This window comes from Coccinella septempunctata, chromosome X (assembly GCF_907165205.1).
Source record: "Coccinella septempunctata chromosome X, icCocSept1.1, whole genome shotgun sequence".
Lineage (NCBI taxonomy): Eukaryota > Metazoa > Arthropoda > Insecta > Coleoptera > Coccinellidae > Coccinella > Coccinella septempunctata.
The window spans coordinates 4,923,762-4,951,661 of NC_058198.1; the positions used below are offsets into that span (position 1 = coordinate 4,923,762).

General features: G+C 33.4%; 4 protein-coding genes across 12 annotated transcripts in view; 1 reads left to right on the top strand and 3 right to left on the bottom strand.

Annotated features, from left to right (window-relative positions):
* LOC123321698 overlaps positions 1-1,106 on the bottom strand; it is a 125,229-nt gene extending 124,123 nt beyond the window's left edge. The window contains exons 1-2 of one of the 2 annotated variants that reach the window (XM_044909425.1): positions 849-1,106; positions 740-790 (exon numbers count right to left, since the gene is read on the bottom strand). The gene's annotated coding sequence lies outside the window, so the exon portion shown is untranslated. Of the gene's footprint in view, positions 1-739 lie in introns of both variants that reach the window. The other variant, XM_044909428.1, reaches the window with a different exon arrangement.
* A 709-nt stretch (positions 1,107-1,815) lies between these two features.
* LOC123321378 (protein RRNAD1-like) lies at positions 1,816-3,731 on the bottom strand. 2 transcript variants are annotated; one of them, XM_044908934.1, is made up of 9 exons: positions 3,515-3,731; positions 3,355-3,464; positions 3,120-3,300; positions 2,913-3,061; positions 2,747-2,861; positions 2,526-2,695; positions 2,224-2,475; positions 1,982-2,172; positions 1,816-1,932 (listed from the first exon to the last, which is right to left on the bottom strand). In XM_044908934.1, exons 1-9 carry the CDS (start codon positions 3,596-3,598, stop codon positions 1,847-1,849), a joined length of 1,338 nt encoding a protein of 445 aa, XP_044764869.1. In that variant the 5' UTR covers positions 3,599-3,731; the 3' UTR covers positions 1,816-1,846. The 2 variants fall into 2 exon arrangements, with proteins under 2 accessions (XP_044764869.1, XP_044764870.1); XM_044908935.1 differs by lacking the exon at positions 3,355-3,464 and having other exon boundaries at positions 3,515-3,654.
* A 493-nt stretch (positions 3,732-4,224) lies between these two features.
* Positions 4,225-10,667, top strand: LOC123321377 (histone-arginine methyltransferase CARMER). 7 transcript variants are annotated; one of them, XM_044908931.1, is made up of 11 exons: positions 4,225-4,494; positions 4,871-4,993; positions 5,602-5,804; positions 5,892-6,008; positions 6,066-6,334; positions 6,393-6,565; positions 6,621-6,843; positions 6,903-7,090; positions 7,138-7,260; positions 7,369-7,535; positions 7,931-10,667. In XM_044908931.1, the coding sequence occupies exons 1-11, from the start codon at positions 4,362-4,364 to the stop codon at positions 7,952-7,954; spliced, it is 1,743 nt and encodes a 580-aa protein (XP_044764866.1). In that variant the 5' UTR covers positions 4,225-4,361; the 3' UTR covers positions 7,955-10,667. The 7 variants fall into 7 exon arrangements, with proteins under 7 accessions (XP_044764866.1, XP_044764862.1, XP_044764867.1 ...); XM_044908927.1 differs by having other exon boundaries at positions 7,945-10,667; XM_044908932.1 differs by having other exon boundaries at positions 9,074-10,667.
* A 679-nt stretch (positions 10,668-11,346) lies between these two features.
* On the bottom strand, positions 11,347-16,012 carry LOC123321682 (G1/S-specific cyclin-E1). The gene is made up of 7 exons (XM_044909408.1): positions 15,831-16,012; positions 14,898-14,945; positions 14,556-14,814; positions 13,934-14,473; positions 13,332-13,611; positions 13,051-13,271; positions 11,347-12,766 (listed from the first exon to the last, which is right to left on the bottom strand). The coding sequence occupies exons 2-7, from the start codon at positions 14,933-14,935 to the stop codon at positions 12,530-12,532; spliced, it is 1,575 nt and encodes a 524-aa protein (XP_044765343.1). The 5' UTR covers positions 14,936-14,945; positions 15,831-16,012; the 3' UTR covers positions 11,347-12,529.
* Between the last annotated feature and the right edge of the window lie 11,888 nt (positions 16,013-27,900).

The window sequence follows — 27,900 nt, forward strand, 5'->3', positions numbered from 1 at the left end:
ATCAATTATTCAATTCGAAATATATCTGTGGAAATCCAGATAAAATATTCATAGAGAATATCTGGAGACAGTTAATGTTGCATATACTTGAATTGAAGTTATAATATTTTGGCGAGTATTTTGGTTAATTGAAACGACGATTAATAAAACAATTAAATTAAAGACCATTGGCATAAAAGGAGCTGTGAAAGTATCTACATTTTTAAGACAATAGTTGTAACACATCGGTGCAAATTTCTGCTTTGCCATTATATCTCTATGATTCATTTTCTTGAAACCAAGCTTATTAAGTAAAATATTTATATACAATGCCAATTTATTTCAAATTAGCACCAAGGAAAAGGGTAGCCTCCTTCCCACTAGGAAGCAGGGTAGCAGAAAAAAAAAAATGATTGGTTATAGCAAGGATTCAGGAGGAAAATTATTAATAGGAATTCGTAATGAGCGATAATCATAGATTGCACCAATGGAAAATTGAAAAATAATCACTTTTCAAAAGAAAAGTGATTATTTTTCAAAGTAGAAACTTACTTGAAAGAAAGTTTTTACTAAAATGAAATTCACATGGAAACAATACTCGTCAAATTAAAAAATTAAAATTGTGGATCACCTAAACGTAAAGGAAGCGGTTAATTACAAGATTCCGTTTAAAAATTACTCCTGAATCACAGTTCAAGAATGAAAAACACTACAACGGTACTCTCAAGAAAACCCGGCTAGGCAAAATAGAAGAGCTTACCTTTGCAGCACAAGAAAATTAATATCATCAACGGACTTATCCCATTCAAATCTGTAAAGATCACGAATCACAGCAAAGAGAAAAACTTGTTACAAAAAGATATGTATACAAAGTTTGGTTATGTTGCAACTCCTGTGGTATGTGAATAATAATATAGCTCCTCTCCAGTATTAACGTTTCTCTTCTAGGTTACACAATTAACTTAAACTTCGGGCACATTCTTATTGGTTTTTTTCATTTTTCACACGTGTTTTTTGTTGTAGTAGTTAGTAGTTATATTTAAAGTTCATCAATGAAGTTCTGAGCCATTTGACAATGCGCGATGTTGTCACGTGTACGCCACCATTCGTGAACTGACAGCGGTAACTGCGATTCTTTGAGAAGTTCCAGCTGCTCGTACGCGGGTCGCGGATTACCTTGCGCAAGTTTTTCATAGTAACGAGAATGGTTCACTTGGAAAGCCTTATATGATCCTTCCAGGATGAAACTTTTCAAAATGATTCCAATAATTCTACGAGATTGAGACTGTTCAAAAATTAAAAAAAAAAAGATTAATTTCATCAGAAATTACACTAATTAAGCTTATTTTTTGGATTGCTAACGAGGGATTCTAATTCTTATCACGTGATTTCAAATTAAGATCAACGATTTTTGTCTCATTTGAGGCTGAAAGAACAAATTGACTGGAGATTTCGAAAATTTTTCCTGTTTTCACGTAACACTCAATACCTTACTTGTATCATTGGTTGCCTACTACACAACTGGCAAGAATTGATAACACAGATATTACACATGTGTGATATCTTTGAGTATTCAACTCAATGAATACTCAAGGGTAATATCTTTGATTCATACAATTAATCAACTGCATCATTTCAATGCCCTAATTATCAACAAAAATTTCTGGAAACACTAATAAAATGTATACTATTTATATTCCGAAATCTGGGAAAAATTGGATAAAGAATAATATGAAGAAATGAGGCATTAATCATTTTTTTCAAATGAATATAAGTACCAAAATGTAATAGAATAGGATGGAAAAACTGGGATATGGTTCATTCAAAAGATATTTCTCTTTTTAAAATATCATTTATTTCAATTATTTCAGATTTGTCTTTTCAATCCTTGTAGCACATGCATTCTGGGGGATATCCTATTGTCAAAAGCTGGAATTAAATCTGCATGGCTGCCTGTAAGAACCTAATTAATTATCTGGAGTTCTTGTCAAACTCACATTACCTTTTTCTATCAAACATAAAAGCCTATCATAAAGAATTATAGATTCAATTAAAGGGGCAAAAAACAAACGAAAAGAATAGAATATTACAACAGAATTCCACTGTTCTAAACAATGCTGAATCTCTTCATTTTCTATTTGGTGTGCATCTATAATGTCACCCAATAGTTTCGCTGTTGCTTTGTGGCAATAACTGAAAAAAATATTCATTAACTCTGAAAGTTGGGATGATGCCTGCAATTACCTTCTGAAATCAAGATCTTTTGCATACTTAACATTAGCAAGAGGGATATGTTTATATTCGGGTTGAATTTTAGCTAAAATCTTTTCAATTGTTGCCCGATAGGCATGTATTTTCAACTTCCAATACTCCCCTTCCATTAGTTTGTCAATGTAAGTTTCTATGGCATGACAAGCTATTTCCTTTGAATGATAGCACAGTTCATATTTTCTTTGTTTCCCATATTGACTCAAGGGGAAACCTGCATGAAGAGATCTATTCTAAATTCAGAGTCTATTCAAATAAATAAAAGAATCAGAACCTACTCTATTGTTGATAACTTCATATAGCAACACCCTGCAACATTAATATATTTTATATTAGGGATTTCATTATATAATCGAATCAAAGTAGGGCCTAAATCTCCGCATGGATGCAATCCAACTATTCCAAATTGGAAATCTTTTTTGTCAATCCCAAATGCTGAGCAAATAATCTGAAATATAAATAATAAGATGATAATCTACTCTACTTAAGAGTGTTCTACGTTTAAAAACTCATTATTATTGATGTCAGGCTCTATCCTTATGTTTACATGCCTAGCTTGCTTTTTGTGTCCAAATTTTTTGTTGAAAAATGTATCAAAATTCTCAGACAATATTCTGAAATGAAAATGTTTCATTTAAATGAACTTTCAAACTAATTACACATACTTTGCTTGCTCTGTCAAATAAGGTTCTGCTTCAATTGAGCAAACCTCAAAATTATAACCATAAGCAAGCATCCTGCTCAAATGACCAAGACCTGAGCCAATATCCACTATGTAAATACACCCAGATTTTGTGGCCATTTCCTTACACAGCTGAAAAGTATCAAAAATGGAAATAACATCACTTTCTCAAGATAGATCTGAAATCTACCTCAGACATAGCAAGTATCTCATGTCTTTTTTTAAGTTTTACACTTTTCCAGAACATCTTCATCAATTTTTCATCTTTAACCATATCACATGAGAAATTCATTCTGGTTTGAATCCTGGTTATATTTGTATTTTGGAAAATTACTTTCAAAGCTAATACTGATAGAGGAAACATGAACGTTCTGGAAAAAACAATGTTGATTGAATTATTCAATCTCAGACCTCTTTAACTTCACTTAGAGTGTCCATTTTGGTCCAACAATTCAGCAATCTCATTTACATTCAACTTCTTCAACATTTTCCAACTCTCAGGCAACTTTGACCAATGGTCCTCAGTAAAAAAATCCTTTAAGTAGCACAACTTGAAGACTTTGCAATAATTAATTGAAAACTTACCAAAACATAAGAATTTATGAGCCATTTATAATTTTCATAAATTATGAATCCTTGATGTATTTGTTTCTGTAAAAATTCTTCCATTTCTGAAACTATAAATTGAAAATTATTGAAGGAAATACATATTCAGAAACTTGTCATTCTTCACATGTTTACATAACCTATTTTATTTCTTTGACATATGCAATAAATAAATAAATAGTGCATTTTGAACAGATTATTCATGAATTTTTATTTCTTCTCATAGGTGTAGCTGAAATAAATTGTCTGATCGAGTAAATATTGAAATGAAAGAACGCGAATGCATGAAGATGAAAATAAATTGATGAGTAGCTCCTAAGCTCATAATTTTATATCAAGAATTAAATAATAATTTCAAATATTAATGAATCTACAAATTCCTCCAACATTTCCTTAAATGGTGTAGCTTATTGATTTCTGAATCTGAAATGGAAAATTCATCAATTAATAAATGTATAAACACTGATAGATACATAAATTATTAAGTATTGAATATAATAAATCACAACTTTTTTCAGTTGAAAAATCTGCGTGGATAACTAATTATGTATACTGATGCAGGAAGCTGCAGAATAACGAAGCATCCTTAATCTGGGGCTATCTTTTCGAATCAATATTTGAATTAAATAGGGGTTGGTTGATAGCAATTTCATTCATAGGTGTATATCAATCGTAGTTGGTTTTTGCCATGCGCAGCGCTCTTTAAATTACTTTTGACGGATAAAGCACTTCATACTTTTGTTTGATTTGTTCGGTTGTTCCCGCATCCCTATGTTGAGCCTGAAAGTGTGACTCGGGTTGACTGTTGTGTGTTTGAGTATTGAAAATGGCGCTGAAGAGTTGGATAGTTGAAGTTTTTGTTATTAATGACGATCATCAGGCTATACCTAAATACAATAAGAAATTAAAACTAACTGCTGAATATGATCCCCAAGGTGTTAACGTTAAACTTTTTGATGGTGAGTAACAATATGTGGTTGTTTCCCATTCATTAAATTGAGCAAACCGTTTGTTTTGGCTCATTATATCTCCCTCGTTTAATAGAATGATTCTTATTAAAACTGACTTATTTTATCAAATCGTTACAGCAATTATCACCTTTAATGATTTCATTTCCTAAAACGTTGCAATTAACACTATTACTATGCTATCTTTTGGCGAATGCGGCATCACAACATTCGAATATATTCGCATTGCCAATGCCAATTATATGAAATAAATCATATTCTTCATATCACTTACCGTCCCACATAAATATCTTTCTTGGTTTCACTGAATTTTTCATTAAATTGGCGAAATTATGATTCTCCTCAATTCCTAACCTATAAATTACAGATCAGATGGAAATAGCTGAATTTTCTGTATGCACAAATACAGAATGTTGCCGGTTTGGAAGTTCATCTTACTTATTTTCTTTCGATAATGAATCTCTACTCTTCAAATTCAGAAATCCAGAAGGTGAGTTGTTTTTTACTTCCTAGTGTACGAAAATCTGCACGTGAATGAATTCAAGTGAAAATGTTAAATTTCATTATCTCCAAGAAATTATTAACCATAATTCATTTCATTTTGTGTTTCGACCTCGAATCAACATTCATAACAAGACCAATTGTAAGAATGGATAAGATATGTCTAACAATAATGTATTCCATTCTACATTGAAAAGATAGCAAATCAATTAAATTTTGGCTGAATTTTTTCAGAGTAATGATGAAACTCTGTCTGGTGCCCCTTATTTTGAGAGTGTCCTCTAATCATGAGGCATGATATATCAAAGTATAAACATAATGTGATGTCAACAAAATTTTTCTGGATTTCAAAAATACGTAATCCATTCTCATTGTAATTTCTGATGATATATTATGCAATCTATAAAGTCCATCAATAATGGATGGATAATTAACCAATTTTGTTGTTTGATTCTTAATTGTTAAACAATCTTCAACTCAAGGATAAATTGAAAATTGATGTTTTTTCACCTCTTTGTTCATTATCCAAAATTGCTTTCATAATGATACGAAGAAAATATTTGGCATGAAAAATCCCACAAAATGAACATTTTTCAGATGCTAGAAACTTTACAATAGCTATGACAAAGGCCAAATCAGGAAAAGGTGCCTCTGTCTTTTCAGTTAGAACTGAAGATTCCTCAGCAACTCAATACTTCCAATTTTATGGCTATTTATCACAACAACAGAATATGTTACAAGACTTCGTTAGGACTTATACCTATCAACGAGCAATATTATGTAATTTAAATGATTTCAAGGTAAAATAATTGAATCCATTATTCCTAATACACTGTTCAAATTTCACAGAAAGTTAGAATTTTAATATACGAATTGTTTTCTTGAAGGATAAGGTTGTATTAGATGTAGGAGCTGGCTCTGGCATTTTGTCATTTTTTGCTGCCCAAGCTGGTGCTAAACGAATATATGCTGTTGAAGCTTCCACCATGGCTCATTTTGCACAGGTAAACCCAAAATTTTTTAATGCGAATTTTGCTTTCTCACTTGAAAGCCTATTTCAGAAATTAGTCGAAGCAAATAATTTAAAGGACTTGATCAAAGTTATACCAGGAAAAATAGAAGAGGTTGAACTTCCAGAGAAAGTAGATGTTATTATTTCTGAACCAATGGGATATATGTTATATAATGAAAGAATGCTGGAAACATATTTACACGCTAAGAAATGGTTAGTACCCAACGGAAAAATGTATCCGTCCCGAGGTGATTTACATATAGCTCCATTCACTGATGATTCTTTGTACATGGAGCAATACAGCAAGGCTAATTTCTGGTGAGGAATATATCAGCTATTTTTGTTCAATTGCGAATTGAATATTTTTTTTCCGAAGGTTTCAAACGTGTTTCCATGGGGTTAACTTATCGGCAATCCAAAATAGCGCCGTTAAAGAATATTTTAGGCAACCTGTCGTTGATACTTTTGATATTAGGATATGTATGAGTAAATCAATTAGGCACATTGTTGACTTCCTTGAAGCAGATGAGACAGACCTACATACTATAGGTAAGAAATTCCCTGTTAACTTTTGTCTTGGTTTATGCACACTGCAAATTTTCAGATATTCCTCTCGAATTTCATATTTTGGAATCTGGTACTTGCCATGGTCTTGCATTCTGGTTCGATGTCGCTTTTGCTGGTTCACAACAGACAATATGGCTTAGTACTGGTCCCACTGAACCCCTTACTCATTGGTATCAGGTTCGGTGTTTACTCGAACAACCCCTTCTTCTCAAACAAGGACAAGTTTTGACTGGAAGGGTGTTACTAGTAGCGAATAAGAGGTAATGGAAAACTATCGGTTTTCATGTTATGAAGTGCGTTTCATATTCAACTTTTGCAGGCAAAGTTACGATGTCACAATAGAATTGACAGTAGAAGGAACAACGCAGTGTTCAACAAACACACTAGATCTGAAAAATCCCTACTTCAGATATACTGGGGCTCCTGTGCAGCCACCTCCAGGTGTTTCCAATGTGTCTCCCAGTGAAAATTACTGGAGTCAGTTGGACGCTCAGGGTGTAAGAAATGGTAAGAAAACATGAAGAAACTTGTTTTAGTTTGTTTGATATCGCGAGAATATTTTACAGCTGTCAATATGGTGAACGGTATGTCTGTAAACGGTCTAGGTGAAGTTTCCATGGACACAACACAAACTGTTCTGAACAATAACTTGATGGCAAACAATCTGATAGCTTTAGGTGAGAGAATTGTAGGTCACTTGTAGATTCTGCAGTTGTACCTAATTTTTTTCAACTGATGTTTCTAATTCGATATCGGAAACATTTGAGTTATTTCTTTTTGTACAGTGGACACTTCCCAATTAACAGATGGTGCTCCTCCTAATATTCATCCAGGGTGTATATCCAGTACAGGCAGAGGTAGGGTTGCAGCTAGTCCTACTTCAACACATACTGCGCAATTGATAGGTGGTGCAATTTCACCATCATTATTCACTTCTCCGAATGGCCAACAAGTAAGTGGCGAATTTGAAAACCTTTCCATGCATTTGAGAAACTTGAGTTCATATTGATTATAATCAGGATGCGAATTTAGTGATGACAAACATTTCATGGAGGTGATTCCTTTTCATGTTCTATGTACAATTTCTTTAAGAATATCTATCATAAATTGTTTTGAAAACATGTTGGAATGTCAAAAATCTTCATTGATGTGAAGGAATTACCCATTGAAGTTGAATTTGTTACTTCATCTACTCACTATGTTCACTAATTTTCATGTGTAAATAAATGTTCGATGTAAACAAGCAGAATTCTCACAATACTTTTGAACTATTAAATCTAATTGGGAAAAAAATTAAAATTCTTTTGAATTCGTGATAGTTTTTTCGTTTGCTGTAACTATTATTAGGTTGTCTTTTTCAGCAACCTTTAGTGATGGCAAATTACCCAGTTAGTGCGAATTTAATGATTGGTGATTATGTTACCCCAGGAAATGGAGTAGCGATGCCAAGTTATCGTCAATAATCAATGGACTGTGTATTTTCATGCTCAATTGAGAAACTTAAAGGATATTTTTAAGGGTGGGAATTCCAATTCGTGTATCCAACGCGAGTGATTCTGTTAAAGATTGTAAACAAATTTGATCACTTTGTGATAACGACCTGATTCGATATCAGTTTTGAAATTTCTCGTTCATAAATTTGTCTAACGGCAGGGGGCAACGTTATTTTCTTCGTTTCAATATCGCAGCCATTTACTCTTTAAAGGTATTAATACACATTTTTGAAACGCTTATTTTACTTTGAATATTTTTATCAAGAAGTGTACATTTAAGTTGCACATCACAACAATGAAAATTATTTTAAGATAAGTTTGACGTAGAAACAGCTCTCCATTTGTTTTTTATTTTCAATAACCTCCCTTAGGTATTTATTTGTAAATACTGAATTATTTTTTGGAAATTCTTCATGTACATTATTTGAATCTTCTTCATTCTTCCCAGCTGTTTTTAAAGGCTGCTGTTGAGATATTAATCTGTTCTCATTACCCAATTCAATGTGAAATTCAAAATCAGTTTCACATTTCGAAAAGTGGGATGTTTTTTGGAAATAAATGGACAATATATTTCAGTTAAGACTGCTATCATAAATACTCTATTTTTAATCACAGTTTACACAATGTGAAAGTTTGTGTTTGTAAAAGCACTGAAGTATATGAAAACCTTACTCTTTTTTTACCTTAGTATTAGATCTGAATTCTGACATGATAAATAAATTATAATTGAAGATTCAATTGTCTCCATCGAATTGCTCTATAAACAAATGTTAACTTTGGAAGTCATTATTTGATTGCTCATCATTATTAATATATCTACATTCCTCATTTCTTCTGTTAGTATGTTTTCAAAAAAAAATTTAATTTCTTTTATGGATCTATTTCATTAGTTTTCTCCGCCCTACTCTGTTTCCACCTCTGTTTTTCATAGGATTTCATGATATTTTACGATATTTTCATGATTGGATTGTTTTATATTAATATTCCAATTAATTAGCAGTTTTAGGAATAAAATCGCTCGATACTGATTCTACATGGTAAAGGCATTATGTAATGAAATCCAAAGACACCGTGGTATTCAAACTGGATGGTTAAAATATCTATTTATCCGAGAGAACAAAGAAGCTATTGGCTACTGTCATCCTGAAGTTTGGTTACTTCAAATTTTCATTCATTAGCTATGCAGAGCTCCCCCAAATTTCACCCTCTTATTAACATGGTAGCTTACTAAGATTTGAAATGTTTGGTGTCAAATACAAGCACAAAATAATGAACTTCCAGTGTTGATCAAACCATTAATAATTTTTTTCCTAAATCTGGCGATAGAAATTTTGACTATCCAGTGTTTATTTTTGTATTATGATAATTAAGAACTTGAAAACTTTTTAGAGAACATACTATAAAGCTAACAATTATTCTGTTATGATGTAAGTCAGCATTTTTGATCATCTGGCGAGTAACATCATACTTGTGTTTGTATATGTTGCTATTATATCTGTGATATTTTCATTTTGAATCTAACCACATTTCATGTAAAATTTAAAATAGATTAGTTATCATTAGGTTTTCATTTGTTGACCAATATATTATTTATTCATTTGTAAACCAAGATGAAAGAAACTCTTGATTTGAACTTAATTGTACAGACTGTTGAACTTATGAAGACCTTTGTTTGAAGGAAATACAGCAAAATTAAAATTTTCATGTTTTTCTATATAACGTGTATTTATACTTTTTTACAATACAATTTATTTGTTTGTTTTTTTAATGTATTAATTTTAGGAGACATAACAATGTTACAACAAATTTATCAATTTTGTCGCAATTGGTCTTAATGAACTTATAGCTCATCTTTTAGTAACATTGATTTTTATCAACAAAAAAAAACATTCTGATGTTTTTGTAGATTATTATTTTTACGAACATGTCTTCATTGTGTATCATCACATTCATGCCTCATGAAATATTTTGGAATTTCCCAATCTATTTCATGATTATAGTTTTAATTATATCTATTCTGTAGCCCTCATTGTTTGCATACGGTTCTCTTTTTTTCTCTAGATTTTTAATAGAGATGAGTTATACTCATTATTTCCAGTGAGAATTTTTTTTCATCCTAATTTTGCCGTTATTGAATTGAGTGCTTATAATGAGGGTTATATATATATTACAGGTGTGTTTACAGTATTCTGAATCATTTTAAGATCCTTTGGATTTCAATTGAAATTATTTTGTTTGAATTATGTTCCAGTGATTTGTGTTTGAATGGAATTTTTGTCACATAATTGAGCAATGAACTTCTGATTTGTGCAGTCTGTAGAATAAAGCACATGTTGCTCTGGAAAATTTAAATAGCATTGTATTACCTCTGCCTTATCCATACCCATTGTGGCAGCATTGGAAGAATCGCCTAGTTACATAATAAGCTTCATGTATACAAGTAGGCATTGATATTTAATAATGTACAGTGACGGCGATAATAAACATGTACAATTTTGACACTTATTTTTTCTCTGATGTTGAAAATATTTCTAAACGTATTTGTGTTCCATTGGTCTAAAGAAAACTTAATAAATGCTGCTCAAAACAAAGAATGTTTTCTTTCCATCACTCCCAACAAAATTTCACTGAATTTTGCAAATTCAAATATTTCAGAGATCGGTCTCTGTTTAAGCATATCATTATATAATTGCCCATTCAAACTGGCAATGCTTATCCATAATCGCAGCAATTATGCATAGGAAAGAAACGTCCGAGCCTTTCCTCAAATTTGTTTTTATTTCGAAACTGCATACCTTAAACCAGCATTCATTCAAGGTTAAAATTGTTGACAGATTTCCCATTTTCATTATTATTTAGAAATTTTGAATTCTTAATAGGGTGGAGGTTATCAACTGATTGATAAACATTACAGAATCTGAAATAACTTGTTGCTTAATCCAAGATAAAGTCCTTCCATCATCTGTAGGCTTTATAATTCAATCCAAATAAAAGGGGGCAATGAAGTGTGAACCAAAATTTTTTTTAAACCTTTATTAAGAAATTATATTTACATCACAATAGTCCAGATAATAACCTACGAACAGTCTTATAACTATCTGACTTTCAACATAAAAATTTTAAAACGTAACGAATTGTTTTTTGTCAAAAGTCGTTTTATCACTATAAAAGATCGGAGATCACAACATAATTAATTCAAAAATCAATATAAACCGAAATTTTGCAAATATATTACAGTGTATTCACGAAAAAAAAATTTAAGCCAGGTGATATGTGTCAAGATTTTCTATTTTTTTTTTAAATTATGTTAAACAAGATATCTGATAACTTAAAAAAAGATACAGTTTATAAGTAAGCTATAAGCGTAAGAAAAGAACTTATTGAAAATATACTTAAATCTATATCCTTCTCCGATTTCTTAAAAATTATTGTTATTGATATTATTGGCAGGTAGTAGATTTGTACATTTCGCCTGTTCAAACATAGTAGGTATTCTTTTAACCAAATACCAAAACAATTCAATGAGAATCATCACAACAATAACCAGAAAACAACTGCAATAAGGAGGAATGGTCAAGAAGCAAAAGAATTTTGATAAAATTAAAAATAAATAAATGTCCAAAAAGTTATAGGTCAATGATTAACAAATATTGTCAAAAAAATGAATGTAACAAGAAATTTTTTCATTCGGAAGCACAAGGACCAGTTCTTAAAACAGAACAATAGTACCCCCTCTAAAAATTTGATGGGACAATTACTCCTGAACCATTATTAAAATTGCTGTAAATAATGATTGGATCAAAACTGGTTTGCTTCGCATCTTATTATCCCTATAATAAGAAACCAAATGTTTTCAAAAATTTTTCACTGAGATCTAGAATAACTGGAGTTTGGCATGGTATAGACATAGTAACAATGTGAAATAACAGTTAAGGCACTGAGGAACTTGAAATCAGAGAGTTCATGAATCTCCAAATTATGTTGAGGCGATATCGACAAGATGAGCCTCATATGAATTAATTATAATAATTCACATGTCTATACTGCCAATTTGAACTACTGAGCGTGAACATTGCATCATTTCAGTATAACCTCTACAATAAATTTTTATTTTCGAATGTTTCCATATAAATTTCTCTTTAAATAATATACACTTCAAATATTACAATATAGTGGAAATATACAATGAATTAGTTATTGAATAAATTAACTAAACGAACAGTATGTCTGTAGTATGTTTTTTCAGAAACAAATGATGAATAATCCATGCTACCATGAATAACTAGTCGACTAACAATTAATATTGTACTAATATTCTCGCCGGTATAGAACTTTTTTATTTATACTTGATCTATGAAATGTTTATAAAATTCTGGCAGTCTTGGTTAAAGTTTAGTAAGTAGAACTATCACATAGTTACCTCGAAAGTATATGTTAGTTTATATTGTTTATTTTATTCATCTTCCAATTCATCTGTGTCTGTTTCCCTGTCCTCTTCTTCTTCTAGTTCGTTATCTTCTCGGTGCAGCTGCACTTGCTGGACCGGATAGTTCACTGAATTAGATATAATAATGTCTTCTAGCATCTTGTCGAAGCTTACTCCGCTGTCATTTTTCTCAGGAGTGTCTTCATCAATGATTAATGTCGGATTTTTTCCCATCTGCTCCATCCTGATTATTGCTGATTGTTCCTGTAAAAAATAAAAGACGTATTTGCTATGCAGCAAACGAACAAGCCAATTGAACCAATTGCCTCAAATTCACACCAGAAAATCACTCAAAGTTGGATTTCACAGAGTAAAGTCAATAGGCAGTTATTTTTTCCTTAGAAATGTAAAAAAATATACAATAATTGTTTCACATCAACAGAAAATGTACTTGATGTCCCCGTCCATTGAATAATTCCCGAAAAATCTTCAAGAATATTTGGATGATTTCAAGATTGCATAAGCACCTATAAACAACAATTACTTACGAAAAAGTCCATGTTGACTGCATGTGTTTGTAGGGAATGGTTCTCATCAGGCACTACATCTTTGTAGGTCTTTCGCAGAATTTCCAAAGAACGCTGTGACTGTTCGTCATTTGTTATATGAACACTGCAAGATTGCAACCTTGTATCTTTGGAATTTTGTAGCACATGGTAGAAGACAGCCATATACTCTGCACAATGTTTTAACTGATCCCATGTTAGACCTACACATGAGATAATTCACATTAGACTTCCAAATATTTCATTGTGTTTCAAACACATACCAGAAACGGAAAGTGCAGCCTGTTTTCCATACATGAAATACATAGCTGCAGCTGCCACGGTACTGTAGCTGAACCTTAAAAATCCAGGATCCAGGGACATCATATCAATTAATAAGGATGCTCTAGTGAACTGGAAACCTGAGTATTGGGGAAAAAGAAAATCTTTGTTGATTTCCCTATGGATTCTTTGTGGTGTGAGCTCATCTGCTTTGAAATGTAACTGCATGTAGAGGTTGAGCCAGTCACTTGGTGTCATTAAACTCAGATCCCACCCCAAACTCTGAAAAATGAAGTTGTGAGGAAAAATCCAGAGTTATTTTCAGTTTAGAAAAAAAATTTTCACAAAAATTCGATTTTTTCTTAAATTATACGTGACGCTAACGAGCGCCTATAAGTTCCGCAGGAGCTGGCACTTGACAACAAGCACACAAATCGCAACAAATTTTTTAACAACAAGTTTTCATATTTCCAAAGTCTATGGAATATTGCAACCATACTATGTCAAAATTGAATGGAACTGTCTGACTTGAGAGAGTCTCAAACACCGCTTTCATATCGAATACATTTGTTAAATTCAGGGAATACACCAACAAATAACTCACATTCAAAATGAGAAGCTCACAGTTGAGAATATCATCTGGACTACAAGCTCCATCACAGACATAGGAGAATTCTGTTACTCTGGGTGGATAAATTTCTTCCAATTTGGCAGCTAAGAACAAACATGTTACTCCTACTAGTTGCAGCTGATTCTTGGGTACATCGGGACGAATGGATAAAAACCGATCAAAGTAATCAACACCCAAATAATATGTTACCCTCCTCAAATGGTAAACTTCGCATACTTCCATTATCCAATCAAGTAATATTGCCCTCATGCGGGGAAGAAAATTGGAGAAATCTTCAAATAACCTAGGGTTCCTCAAATTCAATGACGCTTCTTCTTTATAAACCATGAAAAGCCAAACATCCTTGGCGTCTGCCCAATTCATAAGGGGTAGTGGAGCTTCTCTCGAATTTTGATTCATTAAAGCACTGGCCATACGTTTTCTTTTATTTCTTAGTTTAGCTTTCTGCCTTTTTTGGGATAACGGAGTTTTATGATTTATTTCTGTTATTGATTTTGAGCAACTAGGTTTTTCCTAGAAAATTCATTAATCTTAACACCCGGTTCTAGACTGAATTCAACAGTGAATAAATATTCATTGAAAAGAAGTCTCTTACGGATATACATGTCTCTGATGACACACTGTCATTTCTTCCTCTGTCTTGTCCATGCTTACTTCTTGCAGCCATCATATTTTCCTTAGCTTTCCTCATTATTTCCTCACCAAATTTAAAACCCCAAACTGTCTGCTTATGGTGATTTTGTAATAATTCATTGAATGGTACCTGATCAGTATCACCATAATCATTCATTTCATCAAATGTATCTAATGGATTTAGGACATCTGAATCAAAATCTTTATATGATAGGGGACATCTAAAAAACGAGCATTGCAGCAATGGTAAAGCAGAAGTTTGAAGAAATAAATAATGCTAAATATAGTTTCAAAAGGTACTTACTCTGTCCTAGGTTCATCACATTCAGAATCAGACATCATGGAGAGTAAACTAGAAAAAAAATATAGGGGTAATGGGGATGTTTAAGTATCACTCAATTATTGCTTTGAAATAATTTTCGAAAACCTTTGCATAAAATCAACTAAATCTTATAAACAATGTCAACAGTTCAACAACCTAACTTGGGACATTTAAATTTTAAATATTGAAAACTATGTCTCATAAGTACAAAATACCTCAAGGAATTCGACTTTATATTAAGGCACTTCAAAGAAATACAATGGTTAAGTAAATTTCAATCGGATTACACGGGTTTTTCTCAATTTTCTTGACTCAAAACGCCCTAAAATTTAGGCGCCAACTTGTAATTCTCGGGTAACTTTGGTCGAAGAAAACTAGTTCTAAAACTGACAAAAATAGCTCAAAACACAATAATTCTCAATGCCTAAACATTCAGCAATCTTGTGAATATGATAAAAGAAAAATATTGGAGTTATTTTACGAAAAAACTCAATTTATTCTCAAATTTGTTAACGTGTCATCTTTTGTAAGGTTATGCGCGGCAAAACTTTTTCGAACACTTATAAAGGCCCATAAATTTACTAAAAAATTGGAAAAAACTTAGTTATCGTCATCACCGATATATCCCATCCCCATATATAGCAACGTTAACATCGATTCAATTTATAAATCCATCAAAAAACATCCCTTCATCAAAAGACCGCGAAAGCATTGACAAGGCGTACAAAATCATCAAAATTCATGAGAAATAAAGGTCCAAAACGAATTTCCTTCAGAACAAGAGTAGATATGACTTGGATCGATCATTTCCTATTTCAATTCGATAGAAAAAGTAAGAATTAAGGGTTTTAAATTCGAAGTAATACCCCCTGCAACGGCTCAATGAATCCCAAAAATTCCTGTAATAATGCTTACCTTTAGCAAAGAAATAAACAGAAAAACCTTCGAATAAATTCGTAAACTTGTAAGACTCAACACATATCACTCCACCGCGAATAATATTTTAATTACACGAAACTATCAAAATATTTAATAATTTAAATCCTATACAACTACAAGTGTCTCACACCAACAGACAGATTCAGAATCTAAACATATCAAAATACCGCCGTATTGATATATTCCATCTCTCGTTCTAGGGTGACCTCTCTTTCTAACGAATAGTTTGTTCGGGAATGCAAACTTTCTAGGTATTTCCCTATTCGTTATAATTAAACAGAAACGCAGCAATTTGAAACGAAAGGGCATTAAGTCGAAGAGAAGTATAAAACAAATTGGTATTGAATGCAGTTTTCCCAAGTATACACAAAGATCTGAATTTGGAATCGTTTTTGATTCAACTTTGGGTGAATTTAATTTTATGTGGTTGGCAGTACTTGAAACCACTGTGTTCTCCCTTGATAGGTTTACAACAGCTGATTAGAGGTTTAAATTAACCTTAAAATCAGGATTTTATTCTCGTCAGTACTCAGGGTAATACATTTTTTATTACTCTGAGAACCTTCTGAGGGGTTTTTATTTTGAACTCATAAACAAATTCTAGCTTCTCCTAAAGAATGTTTTTGTTTTGAGAATTTTTAAATAAAGAATTGAAATCTTCAGCTGTCCTAGAAGCCTAGCTATAGTTGGGAAAATTTCAGAATGACCTGAAAATTAATTTCTTTCATGTCCATGAAATTTACCATTTTTGCTTTGGTCAGGAATTGTTACGTTTCACAGGAAAGATTAGGGTAGATGAGCAACGCTGATATAATTTGAGTGATGAATAGAGTCTCTTGTGTTCAAAAACAAACAATAACAGGTACAAGAGGTCGGTTGTTAATAAAGACAATAATTTCTCCTTTGTTTTAATCTGATATCGAGAGTTATATTTAGTTGAACGACTGAATGTAACATTAAACCTTTGATAATTCATGGAAATCCTTCCCAACATTGGTTATTATGGATAAGAGTATAACAATAAATTGCTGAGTTAGGTCAGTGATATCAAATGTTTTAAAAAATTAAATGAATAATCCATTGAGAAGTTCGAAAATATTTTTTACTAGGAAGTTTAATTTGTTCACCTCCTGTATGTCCTACCCTTGTTTATAGACCGTATAGGGGGTTATATAAACAAGGGTCCTACATACAGCTTCGAGCTTCTTTGGTGAAATCACAGATGTCACGGTATGGTCTATTATGGTGAAAGACAATTTTTTGAAAATTCCTAATGCTATAAATATCAGTTAGATTCAGTACCTGTTCAATCAAATAATATCAGATTTAAAACGAAGTGTACGAAAAGAGCCAACATCAAATCACAGATGCGGATACCTTATATTCTGTATAAATATTCTCACATTTTTAGCAGCTTACTGGGGTTTGTACAGTTTTTCCCTCATTGGTCGAATGATCGATATTAAAATACAATTATTAATCTTGTTTCCTTCATCTAGGAGTGCATTTTCAAACATTCAAATTACTTGGGAAATATCCATGAATTTGTATGCATTTATTCTAGCTCTGTGAAGATTCTATGTCATTGGATGAAAAATTTGCATTCGGTGTTTTTCAATTTCAATTATTCTAATAAAATCAAAGCAACACAGTTAAAATATATTCTGTGATGTTCAATTCCAAAGCAAGATGGCAGTAAGTGTCAGAAGATCAAGTAAGAATTTTTATTTTTTGAATTGATTTCTACATGAAAATTGAGTTCATTTTGCAAAAAGCGTTCGACTTATAATTCGGATTTCATTTTTCCATCATTCGCGATATCAATAATACTAACGTAACTTCGTAATTTGTACTAAATCCGTTATCAGTCATTGTATGTAGGTATAAGGAAATCCCTATACAATGTAGTAGAAATGGACCTCACATTGCAATTCTTTTTCACTATACATTAGGGAAAACAATACTTAAGGTCTCACTAGGTCTATTTTTTTTATTTATCAGAAAAATCCAAATAAATTTGCTTCAAATTCATAGTTCATAGAAAATGGTGGATTCTATGATAAGATATTTCACAAATGAACGTTTGATAAACGTATGTAGGAAATACCTATAAAAGAAATTCGAGGAAAGTTCAAATATAAATATATAGATTTGAGGGAATTAATTTTGACTTTTTGCATGGTCCAAGAAATTACGGAAGATTCTCAGAGAAGACAGAGATAACCCGGACTGGACAATATGAAGAATTGCCGATTACTGCAACATATATTGGATATATGAAGGTACGATGATCTATTTCTATCTACAGGTAGTTGGTTTTTGATGGTCAGATGTATATTTTTACACATTTTTAATAAACCGGGTGATATATTATAGATGAATTCGAAATTCGCATCATATTGTTGTAATTCTGAGTAGCACGTTGTTAGAAATGAACATATTGGATATCATAGATGATCCTTGAATCGAGTGCTATTAAAAATTCAATTTTTGAAACGGGAGGTTGGTACAAGTTTATAGAAGCTAAGCGCGGAACGACTAATTTGGTGGAGGGGCTCAGAACCAAGACTTGATTATCAAAGTATTTTGAAGCAAATAATTTTTTTTGGAAATGACAATATCTATTCAAGAAAATTCATGTCTATCATCGTAGACCATACGATAAAATTGAATTCTGGTAGATGTATGAACTGTATTAGCCAGGCTTCACTCATATCTTACCTATGATGGTAATTTGCATAATATTCATTAATTGGTGGCCTATTATTCACGAATAATAGTATAACCACCTTTATTGCTCAGACACTGAATTTTTTCTGGTTATACACTATATTACACGGGTGGAGTTTATTTTAGATTCATTGTACAGCCAGCTCCTTATTAATTGAGGATCTAATCCAAGGAGATTATACTATGATATAATAGTAGTAATACATACATGTAATGTATGTGATATAGTTTATATATAAATTTAAATATTATAGTCAAAGATTAGTCTTTGATTATAGTATAATTTCTTAGGATCTAGTCACTGTTAGTGTTATGAGCGCCATCTAGTAGACTTCTTGCTTTCCGATTGAGTTTTACATTCTTTCTTTATGGATAGGGGGCCCTTCATACTTTGAAAATATCTGGTTTTATAGCTCATTTCTTCCACCTCATTTCCTGACTGATTTTTTACATATCATGAGTTTTATATTACCTCGATAAAACTGAAATGGATTGATTTTATCTGTGGACTACCATGGATATGTGACCAGTCTAATTATTGAAATTAGATGAAAAACTGGGATGGTATTTTCTAGGGTGTACTCAATATGAAAAAATAGCGAAAGTAACCATGTGGTGAAGACTGACCTTCAATTTGATTCACAAATTCACATGATAGGTTCAAAAAATAAATATTTTATTAATGAATGCTTGAATGCCTCCTCGTTTCGATGAATCGATGAAAAATACTTGGCTTCAAACCTTAGCTATGAAAACTTCTCAGCTTGATTCCGGATTGGACAATATGAAGTGAAATTATGAGGTAACAGAGAGAATCGGTTTTTCAATTTTCCAGAAAGGATCTGAGATACAGGGGCGGATGAGTTATGAGAAACCTTAACTTGTTTCGAATTTTCTCTGAGCTTATTTAACGAATTCGAACGAAGCAAATGAAACGTCATAACGGATTCCGTGCTTCCTGTAGAATATTCGAAATCAAATATAGTCTCGTAGAAAACATCAACTTATTTTTTCGATAAATGATCTAGTTTTTTGAGTCAGTTGTATGGTATAAATGTATGAGAGTGTAAAAACGAATCGAGAAGTCAGAATAGCTGGATGGTCGTTGTTCACTTGCCGAGAAAGGGCGCAAAAAGCCTGTTCTCTGAATCAGCATACCAACGGCACACAATTACCATAACTTTCACGAAAAACAAAAACAAAAGCCGAGGAGCAGATGCCCGAGAGATAAAACTGTTAGAAGTAGGTACAGGATATTTAGGTTCGACTTGATACAAACAAAAGCGGGACCTTCTTCAAATTGCGTCGAGTCAGTGAGATGTCAGCCATATTTTTTCTGCGAACCATCATCCGAGTGAGAACCTGGGAGAGGGACGAGTCCCGTAAAGGGATACTTTTCGCCATGCATTCATCTTGATTAATGAAAGGCTTATTAACATGTTTTATTGGACTGTGGGAAAACGGGAAGCTGGGGTACCTAAGTATTTTTCATCTGGGACAAAACAGGTCCACAAAAATTTAACCTGGAACCTCTCTGATGAGATCAGAAATCACCCCCACAGTGATACCTCTCATTTCTTTTTCACAATTTTCATATTTTTCTCTCACAGAGAGATATCTTCGTTTATCGTCATACGAATACCAATTGGGGCATCCAAATAATAAGAAATTTTTCCAGTTATCAGATATAACCAGAAATCATCCGTGTATCATCCAGAAAATCGCAGTGAAACAGCAATCTTGAACTCATTTTTATTGAAGGATGCAGTTCATAATCCTCATCGTTCTTTTATCTCCGTAAACTGTTGCGTGTGAACTTGTAGCATCGAACAAACAACTCTTTTTATCACGAAATTTCATATTGTACCTATCTCTGTATCGTTGAACTTGCTACATCCGTTAGAAGCGAATCATAACGGAAATAACTTGGCGGCAACCAAGATCAGACCTATTCTTGCTAGACGAAGGTGTTCCTCCCCTAGTTCCGATAAAGTCAATAAATATCGAATATGTGGCACCGTGTCTCAAGACATACGGATTTCGGAGTTCCCCCCGTCTATTATGGGAGTCCCTTTCCCTTATTTCATATACAGGCTGTCGCGGCTGAAAAACGTTGAGATAAAAACCAAATACACTGCTCGAAAATTGATAGGGATCACGTATAAATTTATCTTTATACATGGCTTTTGTTGAGTCATCTCTTATACATGTCTTTTTGTTGGGAAAACTGGGCTATTTTGAGTAGTCTTTATCAAATCTTTTTTCACCTTATCAGTTTCTCACCCTCTGAAATCTAGATTGATTGTAGTAGGCTGCAGATGTTGTTTTTGTTGCTTATCCTGTATTTTCACCATTCCTTCAGTTTTTTTCTCTGTTAGTCAAACCTAGAATTTCTTATACTCCTACTCTGGTATCAGATCATCTTGAAGCCAATATTCCTGAAATTTAATGGATATTATGGAAGCTCAGTGATCAATTGTTGAGCAATGTAATAAAAAGGATCAACTTCTCTTCTTCTACCTCGAACCTCGACTGAATCAAATCGAAGCAACAGCCTGTACATGCCGAATGTGGCAGGAACGTATTCGTTATCGATTCCCTAATTTTTGCTCTGGAGAGAACGACGTGCATGCTACATAACTGTAATCTTGCAGCTGCAAAATAGACACGTGGCAATTTCTTGCATTGAAGGGGGTATCCCGATATCTTAAGGTAGGTCGGTTCAATGCTTTCTTGAGGTGAGATTTATAAGGCAGGACCGGCTGGGAATAAGGCCTGGATGGGGGACCGGGATCACCCTCTTTAACGTTAATTCGGAACCGGGAAGATGTTTATCTGTTAAGTAGCCGTTTGAGGATGGTTGCTGATGAAGTAATCGGAAGTTACCTGTTTTAACGGAGTTTGTTGACATCTTCGCTGCAAGACTGTTAGGGATTTTCTTCGTTAGTATAACAAGAATCTTCAGTCTGTCTCGAATTGAAGCAAATCGCTTCAATTTCCGAGAAAAAACTCGACAAAATTTTTCTCTATCAATAAACTTGATGATATTTCCTCAAATCACTGAGAAAAAGACTGCAAAATCCCTTCAAATCAATCGCATGGATTAATAAATGGGCAAAAAGCTGATTTGTTTCTTGCAAACTGGAATCATCTTGGTGAACTATCTATCATTCGCCATGAACTTCGATCTTTCAAATGTTGCATATCGATTGAAATTCTTCAGCCGTAACATCCCGCATTCTGATGAGATGCAGAATCCCACGAAATATCCAGTTTTCCGACAATCTTAATTTTATTCAACCCTAATTATACGGACCCTTAAATAATATATTTGAAAATAATTAGAGGCGAGGATGAGAAGGGACCTCTATCTCACGACATTTCGGAGGCAACCAGATCGGTTAATTTCAATTCCAGGCCGATTACAACCCTGGGAACGTCCCCAGCCCTTCTCCACATACTTGCCCCGACAATGAAACAATGCTATCGATAAATTTTAATTGTTGGATCTCGTTCAGTCGGGCGATAAGAAATCCAAAGAATCGTTCAGGTATCGAGGTTCATTATGAAGAAGTAGCTCTACACAATAAGCGGCTATAGATTAATTATATTCAGTTCGATCTGAAAGTCAGTTATGATAAGTTGTTTATTTGATAAACCATTGGTGATTATTTTGTTGAATTGTTCATTGCCAAAATTGTACCGGCACTCTTTAACCGACAAGAAAAATTTATTCTTAATCTTCGGAACAAATTCTATGCACTCCATATCCTAGGATAGTAATGGAACATCCTGATTTTCAGACAGAGTAGCAAATAGGTCATTTTTTGCTTATTTTTACTCAAAAAATCAAGATTTTCGAGATCAATTTTTGTGCTAGGGTGGAAGCCTAGGCAAGGCTGATTATATAACCGGAAATCCCAATTGGATCAGACGAATATAACAGGAGATATCGGAGATTGAAATTTGCAATTTTTGAAAAATGCCATTTCCAAGATGAAAATCTGAACGAAGGGAGATAGGCTTTCGAAATTGCTCGCAATAGATTCAGCGTGTTCGAAAACCTATATTTTCATACCAAAATCTCGAATATCTGGCCCCGTTTAGGAGAAAATAATTTTTTTTGTTTTTTCACTTTTCATTTTCGAGTTGACTTCGAAGAGTTCTCTTGAGTGAAATTCTCTGTTGAAGCATCAACTGTTTGGTTTCCTAGAATCTTCGGAACAAATTCTATGCACTCCATATCCTAGGATAGTAATAGAACCTCCTGATTTTCAGGCAGAGTAGCAAATAGGTCATTTTAGGGGGGTCTAACCCCTTGCTCATTTTTGACCTAAAAAATCGAGATTTTCGAAATCGAGTTTTTGTGCTTGGGTGGAAGCCTAGGCAACGCTGATTATATATCCGGAAATCCCAATTGGATCAGACGAATATATCAGGAGATATCGCAGATTGAAATTTGCAATTTTTGAAAAAATGCCATTTCCAAGATGAAAATCTAAACGAAGGGAGATAGGCTTCCGAAATTGCTCGCAATAGATTCAGCGTGTTCGAAAACCTATATTTTCATACCAAAATCTCGCATATCTGGCCCCGTTTAGGAGAAAATAATTTTTTTTGTTTTTCCACTTTTCATTTTCGAGTTGACTTCGAAGAGCTCTCTTGAGTGCAATTCTATGTTGAAGCATCAACTGTTTGGTTTCCTAGAATCTTCGGAACAAATTCTATGCACTCCATATCCTAGGATAGTAATAGAACCTCCTGATTTTCAGGCAGAGTAGCAAATAGGTCATTTTAGGGGGGTCTATAACCCCTTGCTCATTTTTGACCTAAAAAATCGAGATTTTCGAAATCGAGTTTTTGTGCTTGGGTGGAAGCCTAAGCAACGCTGATTATATATCCGGAAATCCCAATTGGATCAGACGAATATATCAGGAGATATCGCAGATTGAAATTTGCAATTTTTGAAAAAATGCCATTTCCAAGATGAAAATCTAAACGAAGGGAGATAGGCTTTCGAAATTGCTCGCAATAGATTCAGCGTGTTCGAAAACCTATATTTTCATGCCAAAATCTCGAATATCTGGCCCCGTTTAGGAGAAAATAATTTTTTTTGTTTTTCCACTTTTCATTTTCGAGTTGACTTCGAAGAGCTCTCTTGAGTGCAATTCTATGTTGAAGCATCAACTGTTTGGTTTCCTAGAATCTTCGGAACAAATTCTATGCACTCCATATCCTAGGATAGTAATAGAACCTCCTGATTTTCAGGCAGAGTAGCAAATAGGTCATTTTAGGGGGGTCTAACCCCTTGCTCATTTTTGACCTAAAAAATCGAGATTTTCGAAATCGAGTTTTTGTGCTTGGGTGGAAGCCTAGGCAACGCTGATTATATATCCGGAAATCCCAATGGGATCAGACGAATATATCAGGAGATATCGCAGATTGAAATTTGCAATTTTTTAAAAAATGCCATTTCCAAGATGAAAATCTAAACGAAGGGAGATAGGCTTTCGAAATTGCTCGCAATAGATTCAGCGTGTTCGAAAACCTATATTTTCCTACCAAAATCTCGAATATCTGGCCCCGTTTAGGAGAAAATATTTTTTTTTGTTTTTCCACTTTTCATTTTCGAGTTGACTTCGAAGAGCTCTCTTGAGTGCAATTCTCTGTTGGAGCATCAACTCTTTGATTTTCTAGAATCTTCGGAACAAATTCTATGCACTCCATATCCTAGGATAGTAATAGAACTTCCTGATTTTCTGGCAGAGTAGCGAATAGGTCATTTTAGGGGGGTCTAACCCCTTGCTCATTTTTGACCTAAAAATTTGAAATTTTCGATATCGAGTTTTTGTGCTTGGGTGGAAGCCTAGGCAACGCTGATTATATATCCGGAAATCCCAATTGGATCAGACGAATATAACACTCACCAATTATATTTCTTAGAAGATATTCTACAGATCTCTACATACAATTTTGTGAGATCCACGTTATTTTGAAGCCAAGTATAATAATTTTCCACATTGGATTTGAATTTTGTCAATAGAGAATAATACATCAAAATAAACAGAAAATTTATCAATAATTATCTTTTGCCACTTGTATATTTGTTACAGATACAAAATGGCGGAGGATCTATGGTATAAAATGTCAGGAATAACAGTTTTTCTGTTTATATTTATGTTTTCGTATTCTCTTTACTGAAGTAAAGTACGATAAATATATTTCATTTCAAATTTAAATCATTCTCGATAATATTTACCCACTGTTTGGCTGCGATGGAATATTTATCATTGTACTAAATCGAATGAATAATGCCATATTCCATTTTTCTTAGGATTCACTCAATTATAATTCTTTGATTTCTAAAATGGTCGCTGAATTGAGAAATGGGGGTTAAGCACCCTATATAAAATATCTCAGTTATTTTATCTGTTCGATCATTTTGTATTTGTTTGTTTTGTCCGCGATGTAACTGTATTCGATTTGTTACCAAGAAATCTTAACAATTAAGTTGGGTCAGCTATTTGATGGCCCTAATGCGACTAGCACTTTCTACCTTTTTACAGGTAGAAATCAGCGGGTTTCGCGCCTTTTACCAAAAATGATAAATGATTTTGGGTAAAGGATGAATTCCTTGCGTTTAGGATACCATGATAGGTGTTATAACTGTTCACAAAGGCAATAATTGAAGGTTATACATTTCATCGAATAGAATTTAAGATATATTTCAAAATTAAAAGCATTTCTGGCTACATGTTTGCGAGATGAATGGTTGAAGGTGAAATTCAAACATTTTCTTGGAATAATCCTATAGAAGCTCAACTCGCGAACCTGATAATTTGTAACAAAATATGATATTTTTTACCCTATAAGTTTCACACAGTTAATTTTTGAGCAAATATGTCTTTTATAAAAATAATTAAGTAATTTATAAAATATATCGTGGGATGCTCTGAAGAAGTTGATGTTGAAGTAGTGAAAGCATTTGGAACCAATGGATCAAAGATGAAAATTTGCATTTTTTTATTGGAAATTCGGAAAATGAATAAGTGAATTATCAGCAGGGATACTAAATGAATAAACATCTCAATGAAATGGATACAACAAACGGTAATTAGATGAAGATAACCTATCAATGAAAGCGAGATTGGTAGGTACATGAAAAGATCCGAAAGAAGAGGAGAGATTTTCGAAGGAAATACTGTTTATTTGATTGAGTCCCAACCAGCTGCTTCGAAAGACCATCATCGTGACACAATTATTACTATATCGGAAAACCAACACTCTATTCGACCAGAGAATGGCTTTGTGGAAAAACGAAGAGTCAATAAATAATTCAAGATTGCAGATTCTTAAGAAAAGTGACCCCTCCGCTCTGATGCCACCCCATTTCAAAGACGTAGGCAAATTGGGGCAAATAAGCAGTCTTGATAGCGCGCCATATGTTTCAATAGCGCCCTACGATTTTACTGGTCATGCCGATTCAGTGGTGTTTGACATTAGAAATGCGCGCGTGCCAAAGTCTACAACAAAAGCCTTTCATTAACGCTGCTGCATATAAACGTCGCACCCCAGCTTCTTAGAGAAAGCTGCACTAAGGGTGTCTTGGGGTAAGAAACGGCAAATCGTGAAATCACAGCTGCCTCAGCTTTATAATGCACAACACATCTGCCTCTGGATCTTGAAATAAACTTTATTAAGACCAAATTAGGCGTTTCACTATTCGTGATAAGGTGAACTATGCAACTTGTTAAGGATCAACGGTTCTAACTGCCGAGGCGAGATTTTCCCTCCTGAAATTTGCCTACAGATGATAACAGGTGCCTGGGGGATGAGCTCTCAAATGTTTAGACGTTTCAAGAGAAGGCAATGAACGATTGTTCTGAAATTTCGTTGTACGGAAACTCTGAACTATTATATCGATCTTAAATATTGATCGATATATTCTGAATCAGCAGACTTGAAATATCTTCGAGTGGAACGAACAGAATCTTGCCAAAAATTACTCAGGGTAGCCGCATAATAACGGCAAAGAGAGTCATGTTTTAAAAAATGGGACAATTTTTTACATTATCCTTAGATCAATCATTAGGTTAGGATTTATAACAAATTTTAATGCCATCGAAACGATGATTTGCACCTCTACCGATCATGTTCATAATAGACACTTAATTTTGAAATGAGGTTCATTCTTTCAAATTTTAATGTGGTTAGTTAGTACTTAATTACTTGTGGTAAGTACCACGAACTGATAGATTCTGGGGAAAAGAGCCAATATGACCTTCCAATTGAAACCTAAATCAAATAAAACCCCAGGCGAATTTTTGACCAATAATGAAAGCATCATTGGGAAGCCAGTTCTACCCTTAATCTTAAATTATGTATCGATTGGAATGGCTCAGATCCAGAAGATCATGTGGGTAGATTCACGAGCTCATAAATTTTCTTTGAAATTCCCTCTTCTAGAAATCAATTAAGTTAATGGTATGGAGGATGAATTTGGAAGACCCGTATTTTCGGCTCCACCAGGAAATTCCTTCAATTCGCAGGGGCGGGGGATGAGTTCAGATCTGAAAATCGATTCTAGATCAGGTATTTGGCGCATCGATAAATTGTGGTTCATCTTTTTATAATTTTCGATGATGAATCAGTTGAAATTTTAGGAGTAAAATAAAAAAAATATCTTTTCGAAAATGAAACCCTTGAATTCCGTAGGATGTTCTGCTATAGTAATCCTTTGATATTAAAATTGTGAAAGTACGTATGTTTCTTAGTTTGTTCGTTTGTTTTTTCACTCTTCAGATTTTGAGTTAGTTTGGACGCCTCTAATCATCCGCTCGCACCACCAAAACGATTTCAACCTTAATTTGGAACAATCTTCCCCCACAGTTTGAGGCGTCTGCTTTGCTCCCCCGCGAAAACTAAAATAGCAATATATTAAGGGTATCTTCCCCACGCCACATGTTTCATTCCACTTCGCATTAAGTGTTCAGAAATAGAACGTTTACGATAAAAAGCCGGAAGTTTTGTTTTAGACCGATCACCCCCATATTGAGAGGCCCCTGACCTCATGGGAGCATTTTCGGGAAATTTTTTTTTATAATAGCTCATTTGATTATTTCCTCGTCGAAGATTTCGAGTAAAATTGTCCTCAGTCGACTTAAATTATCCATTAAATTCACAAATTACATGGTTTTAATACGTCCAACTAAATAGTTCATAACAAATCACAAACGAAAAGTGTTGGATTATGAATCAACTGTTGATTTTTAGAGCGACTAATTACAGTGTTCTCATCTTCCGTAGTAAGGTAGAA